General features: G+C 49.3%; 1 protein-coding gene across 2 annotated transcripts in view; it reads right to left on the bottom strand.

Annotated features, from left to right (window-relative positions):
* The window catches only part of SRRT (serrate, RNA effector molecule), a 36,218-nt gene extending 18,743 nt beyond the window's left edge, over positions 1–17,475 (bottom strand). Inside the window, exons 1-8 of one of the 2 annotated variants that reach the window (XM_082197566.1) lie at positions 17,321–17,475; positions 14,947–15,156; positions 13,883–14,011; positions 13,161–13,307; positions 10,428–10,616; positions 4,697–4,866; positions 833–1,002; positions 635–736 (exon numbers count right to left, since the gene is read on the bottom strand). In XM_082197566.1, the coding sequence (XP_082053692.1) occupies positions 635–736; positions 833–1,002; positions 4,697–4,866; positions 10,428–10,616; positions 13,161–13,307; positions 13,883–14,011; positions 14,947–15,065 (1,026 nt within the window). In that variant the 5' untranslated portion in view covers positions 15,066–15,156; positions 17,321–17,475. The remainder of the gene's footprint in view (positions 1–634; positions 737–832; positions 1,003–4,696; positions 4,867–10,427; positions 10,617–13,160; positions 13,308–13,882; positions 14,012–14,946; positions 15,157–17,320) is intronic. The other variant, XM_082197567.1, reaches the window with a different exon arrangement.
* Positions 17,476–17,648: the final 173 nt, after the last annotated feature.

Here is a 17,648-nt window from a genome sequence, read left to right as displayed (position 1 = left end):
TCCTTCCCACCACAGAGGTATCTATTTATCTACTTGCACTTTGACGTGCTTTCGAACTGCCAGGTTGGCAGGAGCTGGGACTGAGCAACGGGAGCTCACCCCGTCACGGGGATTCACACCGCCGACCTTCTGATCGGCAAGCCCAAGAGGCTCAGTCCAGTATACCTGAAGGAGCGTCTCCACCTCCATCGTTCTGCCCGGACACTGAGGTCCAGCGCAAAGGGCATTCTGGTGGTTCCCTCGCTGCGAGAAGCCAAGTTACAGGGAACCAGACAGAGGGCCTTCTTGGTGGTGGCGCCCTCTCACCAGTTGTCAAAGATAAAAATAACTACCAAAGTTTTAGAAGACATCTAAAGGCCTCTTTAGGGAAGCTTTTAATGTTTAATAGGTTACTGTATTTTAGTGTTTTGTTGGAAACTGCCCAGAGTGGCTGGGGGGACCCAGCCAGATGGGCGGGGTATAAATAATAAATTATTATTATATTATTATTTAGACCACAGCGCCGCCCGCGTCCCTCCCACCTATCTAACCTCCAGAATGGCACAGACCTGCCTCCGCACACGCCCTACTCTGGCAGCTCATCCACTTCCCGCCAGCCCTGATTCAATGAAGAGAAGCATGGAGCGCCCCGCACCTTTTTGGCCTCCTTGTCCGCCTCCTCTTTCTTCTCAGTCCTCTTCTCCTCCTCTTCCGAGGCCTTCTTCGCCTTGTCCTCGACAGCTTCCTCGTCGCCAGCCTAGGACAGAGCAGGGAGGCACGTCAGACACCCCTGCCCAGCTGGCAGCAGCAAGGAAGACCCGGCCAGGATCGCACCCGCCTCCCCAGGGCACACCTTCTTGGCCTCCTCCTTCTTGTCGTCCTTCTCCGAGGCTTTGCGTTCCAGCTCCTGCAGCCGGTTCTCTTCCTTCTTCCCGGGCTCTGCCTTCTCCTGACGCTCCTCCTCTTCCTCCTGGTCCAGGATCTTCAGGTCGTGTTCAGTCCCGCCTTCCATCTTAATGACGGCTGCAGGGGGAGAGGGAGCCACCACCGTCAAGGCCCTGACAGGCTCTTAACTATGGCATGTGGAGGCAATTCCGGGGGGTTCAGCAGCTTTCGAACTCAGCAAAAGATCTACATCAGGGGTCTGCAACCCGCGGCTCCAGAGCCGCATGTGGCTCTTTTACACCTTTGCCGCGGCTCCGGGGCGGATACTAGCGAGGGGAGGAGGCGCATTGTGCACCCCGACACTCCCCACTGTGGTGGGCGCTATACTGGCTGTGACGTCACATGGCGGCGGTGCGTGCGTTAGTCACGCACCGTCCCGACGTCACCTTCCTGCCCGCCTGCTACATTGTAAGGGGCATGTACGCTGGTCACTGCATTGAAAGGGGGCATGTACGCTGGTCACTGTTTTGAAGGGGAGTGAAGAACACACACACCAAAAAAGGTAACTTGTTAATTTAACATTTATTTCTATGAGGAGGAGTAATTCTAAGGGGTCAAACAAAGAAATAATAAAAAAGTGACAAAAAAGTTATTTTTATAATGACGAGTTTTGCGGCTCCCAGTTTTTTTTTTCCTTCGGAAACGGGTCCAAGTGGCTCTTTTTGTCTTAAAGGTTGCAGACCCCTGATCTACATGGACCCCAGGCTGCTCCAAATGCCACCACCTTTCTTCACAACTGTTTATAAAGATAATTAAAACCGGCAGCCTAGAAGATTAAAAATATGTCAACGCCTAAGTGTCTGGCTGTCTCGAGTAAAATAATAATAATAATAATAATAATAATAATAATGCATTTTATTTATACTCCGCCCTCCCCGGCCAGAGCCGGGCTCAGGGTGGCTAACACCAATAAATAATCACAGTAAAAACGTAATAGGGGAAAAAGAGAGGGGAGGGGAACCCAATTTAAAATACAGGTTAAAATGTAATTTAAAAAGCAGCCTCATTTTAAAGTAGCCGATAAATCAAGACCATAAAAGGGGAGGGAGACTTAAGGGTCAGACTGAGTCCAAACTCAAAGGCCAGGCGGAACAGCTCTGTCTTGCAGGCCCTGCGGAAAGATGTCAAGTCCTAGTCTCTTGGGACAGAGCGTTTCACCAAGTCGGGGCCAGTACTGAAAAGGCCCTGGCCGTAGTTGAGACCAACCTAACCTCCTTGAGGCTTGGGACCTCCAAAGTGTTGTCATTTGTGGACCTTAAGGTCCTCCGTGGGGCATACCAGGAGAGGCAGTCCTGTAGGTACGAGGGATCTAGGCTTCATAGGGCTTTAAAGGTCAAAACCAGCTCCTTAAATCTGACCCTGTACTCCACTGGGAGCCAGTGCAGTTGGTAAACCACTGGATGAATGTGATCCTGCGGCAAGGACCCCATAAGGAGCCTCATTGCGGCATTCTGCACCTGCTGGAGTTTCTGGGTCAGCTTCAAGGGGAGCCCCGCATAGAGCGAGTTACTGTAGTCAAGCCTGGAGGTGAAGCAGGCTTTGGCTTGTGATGAGGACAGACGAAATGGCCTTCTGGGCACCCAAAGCAAAAACTCTCCTCCGCTAGAAATCTTAAGGCAAAATCAGGTAAATCGAACCCTACTGTTGAAGTAATAACTGGATTTACTTTAGTCATGGATCCTCTAATTTTGCTATCTGGTTATGTTAAGGAAATAGCACTAACAGAGGACAGGGAATTATTGCAACGTCTCTTAACTGCTGCCAGAATTATTTGTCAAAACTGGATGGGGGGAGGGGGGATGAGAACACCAATCATGAGAGCATGGGTAACTGCAATCTGGGACGTTGTATATCTGGCTAAGGTTGCATACAGTGGTACCTCGGGTTACATACGCTTCAGGTTACAGACTACGCTATCCCAGAAATAGTACCTCGGGTTAAGCACTTTGCTTCAGGATGAGAACAGAAATTGTGTGGCGGCGGCGCAGCGACAGGAGGCCCCATTAGCTAAAGTGGTGCTTCAGGTTAAGAAAAGTTTCCAGGTTAAGAATGGACCTCCAGAACGAATTAAGTACAGTGGTACCTCGGGTTAAGTACTTAATTCGTTCCGGAGGTCCGTTCTTAACCTGAAACTGTTCTTAACCTGAAGCACCACTTTAGCTAATGGGGCCTCCTGCTGCCGCTGTGCCGCCGGAGCATGATTTCTGTTCTCATTCTGAAGCAAAGTTCTTAACCTGAAGCACTATTTCTGGGTTAGCGGAGTCTGTAACCTGAAGCGTATGTAACCTGAGGTACCACTGTATATGGTGAGAAGAAGAGGGAAACAGAGTCTTTTCATGATCTTCTTGAGAAAGGTGGTCTGTGCTACTCGGAACTTTGAGATATTAACTTATTACGTGGATTTTTGGCATGGAAATCTGTCTGTAGAAGTGTGGCTTCACCGCACTTCTGCATCGCTGCGGCTTGTGTTGCTTTTCGTTACAAATAAATATCGTATTTTTTGCTCTATAAGACTCACTCTTTCCATCCTAAAAAGTAAGGGGAAATGTGTGTGCGTCTTATGGGGCGAATGCAGGCTGCGCAGCTATCCCAGAAGCCAGAACAGCAAGAGGGATTGCTGCTTTCACTGCACAGCGATCCCTCTTGCTGTTCTGGCTTCTGAGATTCAGAATATTTTTTTTTCTTGTTTTCCTCCTCCAAAAACTAGGTGCGTCTTGTGGTCTGGTGCGTCTTATAGAGCGAAACATTTACCACTTGCCTGATAATAAATGTTGGAAATGTAAAGAAACTGAAGGTACTTTTTTCACCTTTGGTGGACGTGCCCAAAGATTAAGGCATTCTGGGAAATGATACATAATGAAATGAAAAAGGTACTTAAATGTACCTTCCTTAAGAAACCAGAGGCTTTTCTCTTGGGCATAGTCGGCCAAATGGTGCCAAAGAAGGACAGAACTTTTTTTATGTATGCTACAACAGCAGCAAGAATACTCATCGCAAAGTATTGGAAGACACAAGATCTACCCACCTTGGAAGAATGACAGATGAAGGTGATTTGACTACATGGGACTGGCTGAAATGACTGGCAGAATCCGAGACCAGGGAAAAGAGACGGCGGAAGAAGATTGGAAGAAATTTAAGAACTATCTTAAGAAATATTGTAAAATTTATGAGTCCTAGAATGATGTGGTTTTAAAAAATTAATTGAAGTACAGCTGTAAAGACTAAGTTGAAAGAAAAGAAAGGATGACAGTTAGATAAAATTAAGGGTGAGGATTTGCGGAACTAAATTTTTGAAATGGGAATGCAGAAAGGGGAGGTACGAGGAGGTCGATGAAATAAGTCTTAAGAAAATAAGGTCTTGAAATTATATTTTGTTGTTGTTGTTGTTATTTGTGTTTGTGTGTATTGTTATGTTTGTCATAATTTGTAAAACCTTAATAAATATTTATATATAAAAAAACAACAACTAGGTGTGTCTTGTGGTCTGGTGCGTCTTATAGAGCGAAAAATACGGTGCTTAGCCCGAGGTACCACTGTATATGGTGAGAAGCAGAGAGAAGCAGAGTCTTTCACAATCTTCCTGAGAAAGGTGGTCTGTGCTACTCGGAACTTTGAGATATTAACTTATTACGTGGGATTTTGGCACGGAAATCTGTCCATAGAAGTGTGGCTTCACTGCACTTCCGCATCGTTCTGGCTTCTGCTGCTTTTCGTTACAAATAGATATATGCAAGGAGGACGACAACAACAACAAGAAGAACAGCAACTGTACCGGCATCCAAGACTTTGATGATGGCGTTGGCCTTGTCGATCTCCAGCTGCAAGTTCTCGAACCAGCCGTTGTCCATGAGGTAGAGGAAGACATTCAGGCGGTTCTGGAGGGCGTTGTGAGACTCCTGCTTCCTCCTGCCGGCTTCGTCCGGGTGGTATTTGGACCGGAACCTGAACGGAACCCAAATTAGCAGAAGGGTGGGGGGCGGGGAGGGGCAGGAGAAAGAGACAGAAAAGGAGGGGCGGAGGGGAGGGGAAGAAATGCGTTAGCCAGGAGAAAGGGAAAGGGAAGCACGACCCTCTCGGTCGCTAATTCACACATGCAAAGCGAGGGAAGGAGGGAGGAAACTCCAGGTGCCTTTTAGGTTTGGTTTGGTTTCTGCGGAAATGGAAGTGTAGAGGGGGGGGAGGCGCTGCTAGAGGAATTTCTCGGTCGCTGGCAGGCCAGGCCAAAGCCTACCTCCGCAAAAAGGGGCGCCGCTTGCTCGCTGTCTCCCGCCATAGGGAAGGCGGGTGTGACAGCGAGATTCTTTGCAGAGTGGGTGCTTCGGGGAGACTGCTTTGGTCTAAGAAAGGGCCTCTTACTCCTCAACAACTTGGCTCGGTTCAGAATCCTTTCCCCTTCTCTCTTTGGGTTTAGTTTGTTGTTGCTGCTGCCGTTGTCAAGTTTATTCCCCGCCTTCCATCATCATCATCATTATTATTAATTATTATGGTCCCAGACAAAGCTTGTGGTTATCAAATCTACTTAGCCACCGCAAAGGGAAGACGGGTCCTATAAATGTACGCCTCAGGTGTCGAACGCCAGGGGAAAAAGGGGCGTCTTCAGCACCCGCCGGGAGCATCACAGTGAAGGGAGTCCCACAGCTTAGGGACCACCACAGAGAAGGCCCTCTCCCCCTGGGTCACCCCTACCCTGAGCCTCTGAGGGTGGAGGAACTGCCAAGAGAGACCTCTCAGCAGATCCTGGCACCCGAAGGGGTCTGTAGGGAAGGAGGCAACCTTTCAGGTAACTTTAAACACCGACACAAGCACCTTGGATTGGGTTTTCATTGCCACGCCCTGCAAGCCCTGGGACTTTGGGAGTGAAACGTAGGTCATAAATTGTAATAATAATAATAATAATAACAGCAGCAGCAACAACTATTCCAGGCCCCTCCTGCCTCACTCTCAAGGCTTGCCACAGGCTTCTCCTCCAGCCTCCCCTGGTCTGGTCCCCCGCCATGGCCAGGGCACAGCTGCCATGCTAAAATGCCCCACTGCTAAAATGTCCCCACACCCCAAGCCTCGCCTGCCAGGCAGGGACAGAAAGCCCTCTTTTGTCCGCAAATGTGTAATAAGGAACTAGAGCCCTGTTTGAAGAAAGCCTCAGCCCACCCCCCAGCTCAGAGTGTGGGGTGGTCTAGCTCCAAGGGGGTCGCTTCTGTCAAAGAGGTCAAACTCTGCGGGGAGATCTGGGGGTCCCTGCTTTGTGAGGCAGCCATTTACTCCATTTTCGTGGAGAAGAGGGCTGCCGAAGGCTGCTGGCCACAACAGCTGCGCTCTGCCTTCACGGGTGGAGGAAGAGATGCTTTTGAATCCCAGTTGCTGGAAACAACAGGAAGGGAGAGTTGCTGCTTGCTGGTTTCTCTTAATGGGCACCTGAGAACAGGATGCTACGAGTGTTATCCAGCAAAGCTTTCCTTACACTCTTATGGAAACTGCAGCCTCTACAGCCTGTCTACCTAGATCCCTAGGTTCTTTGGGGCATTCAGCTACTGTGAGTACAGGATGCCGTTCTCTCCCCTTTGGCCCAATCCTGCCTCGCCCTATTTGGGACACGATACGCTCTCAGGATTTGGAGATTGGGGGGTGGGGAGATGTAAAAGCAGCTTCGATGGGGGAAGGCAGTTAAAAAGGGGAAGGGTGGAAATTAATACAACCAAATCCAAAACACGCCTTCTACAGTCTTTTTTTTTTCTTTTCCTTTTGCAAATACAAGATATGCGTTTTAGATTTTTATTTTTTTTGCTCTCAGCTCTGATTTAAGAAGACAGAACACGTCATACATACACTGAGAGGAGTCACACTCCGAGCCTTCCAAGCGAAGAGAGTTTTCTTCTGCGGATTTTTTAAGAAAAAAGCAGCACGGGCTTAACCCCAAAAGATTGGAAAATCTCTCTCTCTCTCTCTCTCTCGCTGGGCCGCAGGACTTCGTAAAAACAAAAACAAAAGAGAGAGGAGGCTCTGGTGCCTGCGATTTCGCCCTGCTCTGCCTACATCCTGCCAACTCACATTCAGCTAGTCACTGCATTGTGCACAGTGAAGACCCTGACTGTCTGCGCTACGGAGGAAGAAGAAAAAAATCGCCACCACCAGCGGAGAGAGGAAGGGGGTAAAATTGAAAAAAAAAAAAAGCACATTCAAGGCTCTTTGGTTTGTTTTGCTTATTTATGGATTCTCCAGGCTGAGGACGGATGGTTTTTGGAGTCTCCTGTGAGAGGTTCTTGGGAGGAGGGGAGAAAAGGCCAAGTTATTACAGTCAACAACCAATTAACAAAAATGAAAGAAGTTCAAGTCTATCAAAGGAAATTAAAATGGTCAAAAGTGAACACACACACAGAGAGAGACACAGCTGTGTTAGATACCCAATCGCCTAGGGAAGAGGAACGTCACACAGCTGACTCCCCTTGCTGAGATTCCCCCATCCAGCACTGCAGCAAAGTGGCCCTCCGCTCCCCAGGCACGCAAACAATCTCGGCCACGTCCATCCAGAGGCCACCTTTCGCCCCCAGCCTCCTTCCCTTGCCCTGGAGCAACCCTCGCTAACCCTCCCGGTTCTCCGTGGGCCTGACCTGAAGCCTGCTCCACCCATTCTGCCAACCTGGTAAACTGATTTCGGATGGTTCAATAATAGCAGCTGCGGTCGTGCTCTGTAGAAAGTAAAACAAAAAACCCAGAAACGTCCTCATTCGATGGGCCAAGCCCCACCCACACCTGCCCTCAAAAGCAGAGTAGAGTGTTGCACTAGAACTTGGCAGAGACCAGGGTTCAAATCCTCCCCATTCAGCCCCTGGGGGCCAGTCACTGCCTCTCAGCCTATCCTATCCTGCAGTGGGGATTAAATGAGGCGGGAGGACCATGAACATTTCCCCTTGAGCTCTTTGGATAAAATAAGTGGGATATAATTGCAGCAGATAATTAACAAGATCAATACAAGGAGGCTTCCCCTGACTAGTGGCTGGCAGTTTTCTTTCTCAATTTTATTTTGCGTTTGCTCAGTTTTCAAGGATTCTGCTGGAAAGCGCGCGTGCGCTTTTAACAGCAGGCGAACAAGCTGCTGGAGCTATTGAGCGGAGAACCCAAGTAAAAGAGGAACTGGGGTTTCCAAACTGGAATTCTGAAAGTATTTAGTACACAAGCAAGCCAGCTGAGAAGAAGACAGGAATTAGGAAAAAGCACAAGACATCTAAATGATGAAAAGCTGCATTTCACAAGTGAGAGGAGGGGAGTGGGTACAAAACAGCTCATTACCACCTGGATTCAGATAATCATGGCTGTGTTCGCACACAATGCTAAACCATGGTTTGTTCGACGAACCACGTGACAAAAAGCCATGATGTGTTCTCTCCAAAGCTTGCTTTGCTCCCCAGCTTTCCTTGCCTTGTAGCTTGGAGAGCATCTAGGGTAGGGGTCAATCAAGATCATTGGGGTTAGACCATAATTGGAAGAAACCATGGTTTACAAGCCAGCAACAAGCCGCAGCTTCACATTGCAGTCTGCTGCCAGAGAACAAACCATGGTTAGTATGCTGGGCTTGGGACTTCTAACAAGCCACACACACGCTAAATGAGTCATGTGTGAAGCCAGCCGGTGGTGGAAGAAGTTTTTATGCTTACTGATGCGAAACAGAACTAGTGGAAAACATGTCAAGGGAGCAAAGACGGTACAGCGGTGCCTCGCAAGACGAAAAGAATCTGTTCTGTGATTCTCTTCTTTTAGCGGTTTTTTCGTCTTGCGGAGCAAGCCCATTGACAGATTAGCGCAATTAGTGGCTTTTAGCGGCTTATCTGCTGATCGGATCAGCTGATAAGCGGCTTAGCGGCTTAGAAAAAGGGGGGGAGGGGAAAAAACCAGCAGGAACTCGCAAGACATTGTTGTCTTGCGAAGCAAGCCCATAGGAAATTCGTTTTGCGAAGCACCTCCAAAACGGAAAACTCTTTCGTCTAGCGAGTTCTCCGTCTTGCGAGGCATTCGTCTTGCGGGGCACCACTGTACGTAGGTGATGAAGATGGGAGGAGAACAACAAAGACTTCCAGAGAGGCGGGGTTTCTACAAGTCTCTCATTTCCCACCTCTCTCGCCCCTATTTCCACACATTCAGTATTCCTCAGCATTCCTTTTTGACCCCCTGAACCACCACATCCTTCTAAGCTTCAGACAACGGGCGCAGCCAGCTCGGATGAGAGACGATGGGAACTGTGGTCCAAAACACCTGGAAAGCACCAGGCTAGGGGAGCCGGAGCTGAATATGCTGGGAACAGCTGGTGGATTTCATTGGCTGCGCTGGTTGTAACAGAGCTCTCCCACTCCCTAACGCTGCTCTGCTATCTGTAAACTAGAAACATAGACTAGGGAGGGTGAATTAGCACCCGAATCTGGCAGTCCAAGGGGAAAGGGGGGCCTATTTATGGGAGGGGGCCCTCAGGGACAAGGCCAGCACCCAGAATGGATGTGTGCGTGCTTCTTCTTCTAGCCTGCCTGTGTGTGTCTGGGATGGGGCTCATATACCCCATGGACAAAATAAAAAAATTCCTTCCAGTAGCACCTTAAAGACCAACTAAGTTAGTTCTTGGTATGAGCTTTCGTGTGCATGCACACTTCTTCAGATACACTGAAACAGAAGTTGGCAGATCCTTCTATATAGTGAGAAGGTGGGGAGGGGTATTACTCAGAAGGGTGGTGGGAATGGGAGATTGGCAGGTAGCTGAGATGAGCCTGTTGACGACTCTTAACGACTGCAATAGGTCTTAGGAAAAGGCAAGGGGTGAGAAGGTGAAAAATGGCTTAGTCATGTATAATGAGATAAGAATCCAATGTCTTATCTCATTATACATGACTAAGCCATTTCTCACAGTCGTTAAGAGTCGTCAACAGGCTCATCTCAGCTATCTGCCAATTTCCCATTCCCACCACCCTTCTGAGTAATACCCCTCCGCACCTTCTCACTATATAGAAGGATCTGCCAACTTCTGTTTCAGTGTATCTGAAGAAGTGTGCATGCACACGAAAGCTCATACCAAGAACTAACTTAGTTGGTCTTTAAGGTGCTACTGGAAGGATTTTTTTTTATTTTGACTATGGCAGACCAACACGGCTACCTATCTGTAACTGATACCCCATGGAGAAAACGTGCAAGGACTTCACAGGGATATGTGCAGAATATTCTTTCAATTAGCTGGAGACTTCATGCCACACTGAATTTTTTTAACTCACACAAGTCATTTAAAGCCCTGAGCATTCCAGCAAGCTACACCCATTGGAAGGCCAGGCAGCGGCAGCCTTCTAACGCCTGACATATCTACCAACTGGTTACTGAATCATCTTTCGCTCTGAAGGCCTCTTATTTAGGTTGCCAGTCACGCATAACTACAGATACACATCCCTGAGGGAGCCAGACCTCTCCTTGCTCCACCCCCCGCCTCTCCCCCACCCCGGCCCAAGGCAAGAAGGCCCAGCCCACGAGAGACGTACCACTCTTCATCCTTGTGGGCCAGGAAGAAGTCTTGCATCTTCTGGCGCTGGAAGTCCAGCTTGTAGTCGTTGTAGCGCTTGACGGCTTCCGTCTCGTCGACGGAATCGTCCAGGGAGAGGAGAAACTCCTTGAAGTTCTTCATCACGGGAGGGGCGATGCCCAGGTCCACCTCCGCAATGTTCCCCAGCCTGGGAGGGAAGGAGGAAAAGGGAAATAAAAAGGTGTCTGTTCTCGCAACTCAACGTCTCCGGCGCAAAGAGGAGATGCTTTCAAAACCAGCAAAGCTCTGCAGACCCTTTTCAAGGGCACAGTTGAGTTGTCAAGTGCAGGAGATGGGAGGGGTGGCCTGCCCTGGATGGGGTCGCACCCCCGAATAATAATAAATAATAATAATAATAATAATAATAATAATAATAATAATAAATTTTATTTATATCCCGCCCTCCCCAGCCGAAGCCGGGCTCAGGGCGGCTAACAACAATCAAATAATCAAACAGTAAAATAGTTACACAATCTAAAAACATTTCATTATAAAAATTAATTAAATCAAATTGAAGGCAACCAATTAAGCAAAATTCTGTGCAGGTTGCCAGAGGAGGGAGTCAGGCTGCGCCCTGACCAAAGGCCTGGCGGAACAACTCTGTCTTGCAGGCCCTGCGGAAAGATGTCAGGTCCCGCAGGGCCCTAGTCTCTTGGGACAGAGCATTATTTATACCCCGCCCATCTGGCTGGGCTTCCCCAGCCATTCTGGGCGGCTTCCAATTTTTTTTCACAGTTTCGGGCTGCTCCTGGATTTGACCTTGGCTTTGCTAACTTTCCAGAATGGATTACTGCAACGCGCTCTACGTGGAAGCCTTGAAGACGACCGGGAAACTTCAACGGCTCCAAAACTCAGTGGCTGGATTACTGGCTGGGATTCCATGTAACCCTTGTTTTAAAGCAGCTGCATTGGTTGCCAGTTTGTTTTCGGACCACATTCAAGGTGCTGACATGACACAGTGGTTCCTTGTAACTCGAACGGCTTGGCTCCCGAACAAATCGGCTCCCAAACGCCGCAAAACTCAGAAGTGTTCCGGTTTGTGAATGTTTTTTGGAAGCCGAACGTCCGACGCAGCTTCCAATTGAGTGCGGGAAGCTTCTGCGGCCAATCAGAAACTGCGCCTTGGTTTTTCGAACGGTTTCGAGAGTCGAACGGACTCCCGGAACGGATTAAGTTCAAGAACAAAGGTGCCACTGTAGTTTAAAGTTCTAAATGACTCTTGGTGGTAGATTGGGGGAGGGTCTTCTCTGTGGTGGCCCCCAAGATATGGAATTCCCTCCCTGCAGAGGTTCACCTTTCACCTCTATCATACAGCATTCCGGAGGACTCTGAAGATGCACCTCCTTCCCCTGGTTTTTGACACTTGAGGGGCATATCTTTCAGCCCCACTTTAATTTTATGATTGTTGTTTTAAACAGTTTACAACGTTTTGTTTTAAAGGTGTAACCCACCCTGGGACCTCCCGTGAAAAGTGGGCATTAGCTAAACGAATAGCTACTATTGTTTTTATTTTACCAACAGGATTAACGGCAAGCCCAATGTAAACCTGACGTAACCAATCCAAACCCTGCCAAATCCAACATAACAGTAATTACTTAAGAAGCCTGTGCAAGGCTTACTTAACTGTACTTATTTAATTAACTGTAATTCCTTAAGAAGCCTGGGTACTTTCTACTGTTAAGTACCCGGAGCGGCACAATATGAATTATAAGACCAACCTGGCCCTAAGCCACTTAGGGCTTTAAAAGAGCCCAGGTGGAAATTGGAAGTCAGTGGAGCTGACGAAAGCTCAGTTATGTTCCCCAGCCTATGAGCACGAAGCAAAAGCCTGGCTGCTGCATTTGAAAAAACCGAAAGCTGTCAGATTATCTCCAAAGTGAGCCCCACATTGTGTGCATGGCAGGGCCGCCCCTGGAAGTAACTGAAGCATGGATGGCGGGGGCCAAGTCCGCCTTCTCCAGGGCCCACCCACAGGTGATCAAATGCTGCCTTATCATCTGATTTTTCATGCCCGGGTTTGAGCTGCAGGACAAGTGGGACGAGCCTGTTTTAGCTGTAATTCCTGCACCTCAGGGGTCTCTTTCGCCTCCACAAACCTATTTCCATTTCAGAGCACAATTCAAAGTGTTGGTGCCAACCTTTAAAGCCCTAAATGGCCTTGGTCCTGTATACCCGAAGGAGCGTCTCCACCCCCATCTTTCAGCCGGACACGGAGGTCCAGCTCCGAGGGCCTTCTGGCGGTTCCCTCGCTGTGAGAAGCAAAGCTACAGGGAACCAGGCAGAGGGCCTTCTTGGTGGTGGCGCCCTCCCTGTGGAACGCCCTCCCACCAGATGTCAAAGAGATAAACAACTACCTGACATTTAGAAGACACCTGAAGGCAGCCCTGTTCAGGGAAGTTTTTAATGTGTGACATTTTAATGTATTTTTCATCTTTGTTGGAAGCCGCACAGAGTGGCTGGGGAAACCCAGCCAGATGGGCAGGGTACAAACAATAAATAAAATAATAATAATTATTATTATTCTACTTCGTCACACGGAAAGCAGCAGGGAGGCGTTTCAGTATTTGTAGGCACCTGTTCATGGGCAGTCGATTTGACTAACGTATCTCACAGTCTTCAGGCAGAGCAGCCCTCACCTGAGTGGCAAAGGCCACCTGGCTTGAATACGCAGAATGTGCTCGGAGCAGCTTACCTGGCTTGGATAGGCAAGATGTGATGCTGCGTCACGTGCATTTCTGGGTGAGCCCAGGGTTGCGGAGGTCCGTAGGTAGGGCCGGTGGTGACGCCACTGTAAGGCATCTCGTAGCCGCTGTGGTAGGGGTCCGATGTGTGCTCATCCCTGTGCAGAGGTTTTTGGGAGAGGGGGTAAAGTTAAAACCACCAAGAGGACTGGGGGAGAACCAAAGTGTTAATGGATCCCGATTTATTTTGGAGCAAGGGGATAGGTGTTAAAGCCAGTTCTTCCCAAACTGTTTCTGGCTGGTCCACACCCTTGGTGCCATAACCTCATCCCCGGTGTGTCCTGCCTTACCCTACAAAATGCAATATTCAGAATACCAGTCTGAACAACCCACGATAACGGCACAGTGAAATTCAGAACAGTGCCCATTAACTGCACATACATTCAAAATCTACCGTATTTTTCGCTCTATAAGACGCACTTTTTCCCCTTCAAAAATGAGCGTGTGGCTGACCACTGTGATAACTGGAGGCTGGATTAGATGGGACACTCACTGGCCTGATCCAGAGGGGTTCTTATGTTCTTCACACTCTGGATGGTCACAGATTCCCCAGACCTGATCCAATATGCTGTTTCTGCTGAGCAGTTCCTCTTGGGAACCGGAAACTGAAGAGTCACGTAACGAAGAACAAGAATGGAAGAAGCAACCCAGAGGAGATCAAACGGCCACCTACCAGTCTCGCCGCATCCGTTTCTGTGGAGGGCTCAGTTCGTGGCGAGGTGGGGAGAAGCGTTCCCGCCGGTTCCGGTCATAATCGCGGTATTCGCCTCTGCTGCGGCGCTCTCGGCCCCTGTCCCAGTCCCTGGATGCAAACACCACAGAGCTGGTAAGGAGGGCATGAATAACTGACCCCTCTCTGTGGCTGGCAGGGCAGAAATCAGCCCAAGTGGGTTTTCTACCAGCCCTCTGTGCCATGAGCTGAAGTGCCTGAATCCACCCTGCCCCCTCAAAAACAGGGCAATCAACCATCATGTGTTAAGGATTCTAATACGCTTAAAATGTTTTCTAATACGCTTAAAACGTTTTTACCCAGATTTATAAGAACTCAATCTTTTAGTGCAGCAGCACTTATGGAACTCCCTGCCTATTGATATCAGGAAGGCAGATCCACTGTACTCTTTTTGGTGCCTGTTAAAAACTTTTTTCTTTAGACAAGCAGGTGTTTAGAAAGCTGGTGCAGGTTTTAACCTGTATTTAAAGGTAAAGGTAAAGGGACCCCTGACCATTAGGTCCAGTCGGGACCGACTCTGGAGTTGCGGGGCTCATCTCGCTTTACTGGCCGAGGGAGCCAACGTTTGTCCATAGACAGTTTTTCTGGGTCAAGTGGCTAGATTGGCAGGAGCTGGGACCGAACAACGGGAGCTCACCCCGTCACGGGAATTCAAACCGCCGACCTTCTGATCGGCAAGTCCTAGGCTCTGTGTTTTAGACCACAGCGCCACCCGTGTCCCTAGTTATTTTAATTCTTATTCATAGTTTTATTTAGTTTTTTTGTAAACCACTTTGATGTAGTTTTTTGTGTGTGTTTTTTAAACAATCAGTGTATCATTTTAATGAAATAAAGAAAACAATAAATATAGAATTCCTTCCTATCTTGTAGACCCCCTCCCCCAAGAATGAATGGGCTTTCCTGCAGCCACAGAAAAGAAAGGCATAAAGTTTGGTCTCCCTGGGAAGAGAGGAACTCTCTAAGCACATACGCCATTGCTTCCATTCCCCAGGTCACTTGGGGTGTACCTGTCGCTCCAGTCGTCTCGCCGCCTGTCATCACGTTCTCGAGAACGGTCGTAGTCACTCCTTTCACGTCTGAATTTGTCCCTGCGCCTGCGGTCATACTCGTCATCACTGTCACCCATAGTTGCAGGTTGCGACTATCCCTGATTCTGCAGACAAGAGGCAGTTATTCTGAGGGGGTCCAGCGCAGCTTTCTTCAGGGCAAAAAGACCCCTGGCAAAGCACAAGGAAAAGAAAAATAAGCGTGCCCACACTTGTTCCCAAACATTTCCGGAACCCAACCCCTTTAAAAAGCACTATGGCAATAAAATTCAAAGCAATAACAATTAATTGCACATTTATTCACAATCCAATTAAAACTGTTTAATTAACTCAACAAAACTGAGGAATTCGATCCAGTGATGTCAGATTTTCAAAGACGGATAGTCATTTACGTATGGTTGCATGGCATTACAGTCAAGAGAAGTTAAAAGGAAATACATTTAGAAAACTCTCGGAACGTAGAAAGATGCCTTAGATCAGTGGTTGCCAATTAGTTAAGTACGGCAGAAAAGCCAAGCCATGGATCCCCTACTTTTGAAATTGTTGATATATCTATGGCAATTTTTGTTATGCGAATGGTGCCTGCCACAGACCCCCTGGAGTCCAAAGAACACTATTTGGGAACCAATGCCTTAGACTGAGTCAGGCCTCTGGTCTATCTAGCTCAGTATTGCCTAGGGTAAGCATCCCCAAACTTGGCCCTCCAGCTGTTTAGGGACTACAACTCCCATCATCCCTAGCTATCAGGGCTAGTGGTCAGGGATGATGGGAGTTGTAGTCCCAAAACAGCCGAGTCTGGGTGTGCCTGGCAGCTGCTCTCCAGGGTTTAAGGCAGAGCGACTCCCAGCCACTGGGGAGAGAGCATGCGAAGTTCTGCTTGCAAAGCAGATTTCCTATTACTGTGCGATGGCCCCTTCCCTTAATAACAGCAGTCATTAAAAGGAAAATAAGCCTAGGGTCCCCAGATGCGGGGCCAAGAGTACAACCCCCCTCACCCCACAGCAATCTTAATCCAACAATCAAGGATGGTGGCATTGCAGTCCACCCACATCTAGCCCACTCCACCCAGGCTGAAGAAACCCTGCTCTAGACAAACCTTCCCCAACCTGGTGCCTTCAAGAGGTTTTGGACCACACGTCCCATCATCCACGGCCAGCTCAGCCCAACGACCAAGGATGATGGGATGTGTGGTCCACCCATGCCTAGCCCACTTCACCAAGGTTGAAGAAACACTGATCTAGTCCAGGGTTTTCCAAATTTGGGCTTCCAGCTGTTTTCGGACTACAATTCCCGTCATCCTTGACCACTGGTCCTGGCCAGCCAGGGATGATGGGAGTTGCAGTCCAAAAACAGCATGAGACCCAAGTGTGGAAAACCCTGCTGCAGAAAAATCTTCCCTGACCTGGTGCGCTCCAGTGGTCTTGGACTACAAGTCCCATCATCCACAGCCAGCTCAGTCCAACGACCAAGGATGATGGGTGTTGTGGTCCACCCATACCTTGAAACACTGATCTAGTCCAGGGTTTTCCAAACTTGGCCCTCCAGCTGTTTTGGGGCTACAATTCCCGTCATCCCTGACCACTGGTCCTGGCCCCACCGGGTGCCCTCCAGTGGTCTTGGACAACAAGTCCCATCATCCACGGCCAGCTCAGCCCAACGGGCAAGGACAGGCATAGGCAAACTCAGCCCTCCAGCTGTTTAGGGACTACAACTCTCATCATCCCTAGCTAACAGGACTAGTGGTCAGAGATGATGGGAATTGTAGTTCCAAAACATATGGAGGGCCAGAGTTTTGGGCTTCCCTTTAGGGCAGGCATAGGCAAACTCCGGCCCTCTAAATGTTTCGAAACTACAATTCCCACGATCCCTAGCAAACAGGACCAGTGGTCAAGGATGATAGGAGTTGTAGTTTCAAAACATCTGGAGTGTTGGGATTTTGGGCTTCCCTTTAGGGCAGGCACCCCCAAACTTGGCTCTCCAGCTGTTTAGGGACTACAACTCTCATCATCCCTAGCTAACAGGACCAGTGGTCAGGGATGATGGGAACTGTAGCTCCAAAACAGCTGGAGGGCCGGAGTTTTGGGCTTCCCTTTAGGGCAGGCATAGGCAAACTCGGCCCTCCAGCTGTTTTGGGACTACAACTCCCATCACCCCTAGCTAACGGGACCAGCGGTCAGGGATGATGGGAGTTGTAGTCCCCAGACACCTGGAGGGCCGGAGTTTGCCTGTGCCTGGTCAAGGATGATGGGCGTTGTAGTCCACGCGCCCCTGGGGAAGCACAGGCTGAAGAGACGGTGGTTTAGGGCCTTGGCTCCCCCGAGGGGGCCTCACTCACCGACGGGTCCGCCTCCCGCCCCGGCCAGAGGAGGAAGAGCAGGGCGGAGGAAGGCCGGGCCTCTCCTCTCCTCCTTCCCGCCTCCTTCTCTCCTCGCTCGCCCGCGCAGCCTCGCGCTCCTTCTCCTTCCCCCGCGCCGGAAGACTGGCTCCGGGTCACCCGCCACTTCCGGTTCCTCTCCGGACAGCGAATGAGGTCGCGAGGCACGGAGGCGCGACCCGGATGTGCAATGGGAGAGGGAGAGGCGGGACTTCCGGCACCCCGTCAATAATAATTGGGCTTGTGTGGAGGCGGGGCGGGACTTCCGGTAACTCTCCTTCCTTTAATA

The sequence above is a fragment of the Podarcis vaucheri genome (assembly GCF_965113315.1).
Source record: "Podarcis vaucheri genome assembly, chromosome: 13".
Taxonomy (NCBI): domain Eukaryota; kingdom Metazoa; phylum Chordata; class Lepidosauria; order Squamata; family Lacertidae; genus Podarcis; species Podarcis vaucheri.
This window is presented reverse-complemented; position numbering and strand designations above follow the sequence as displayed.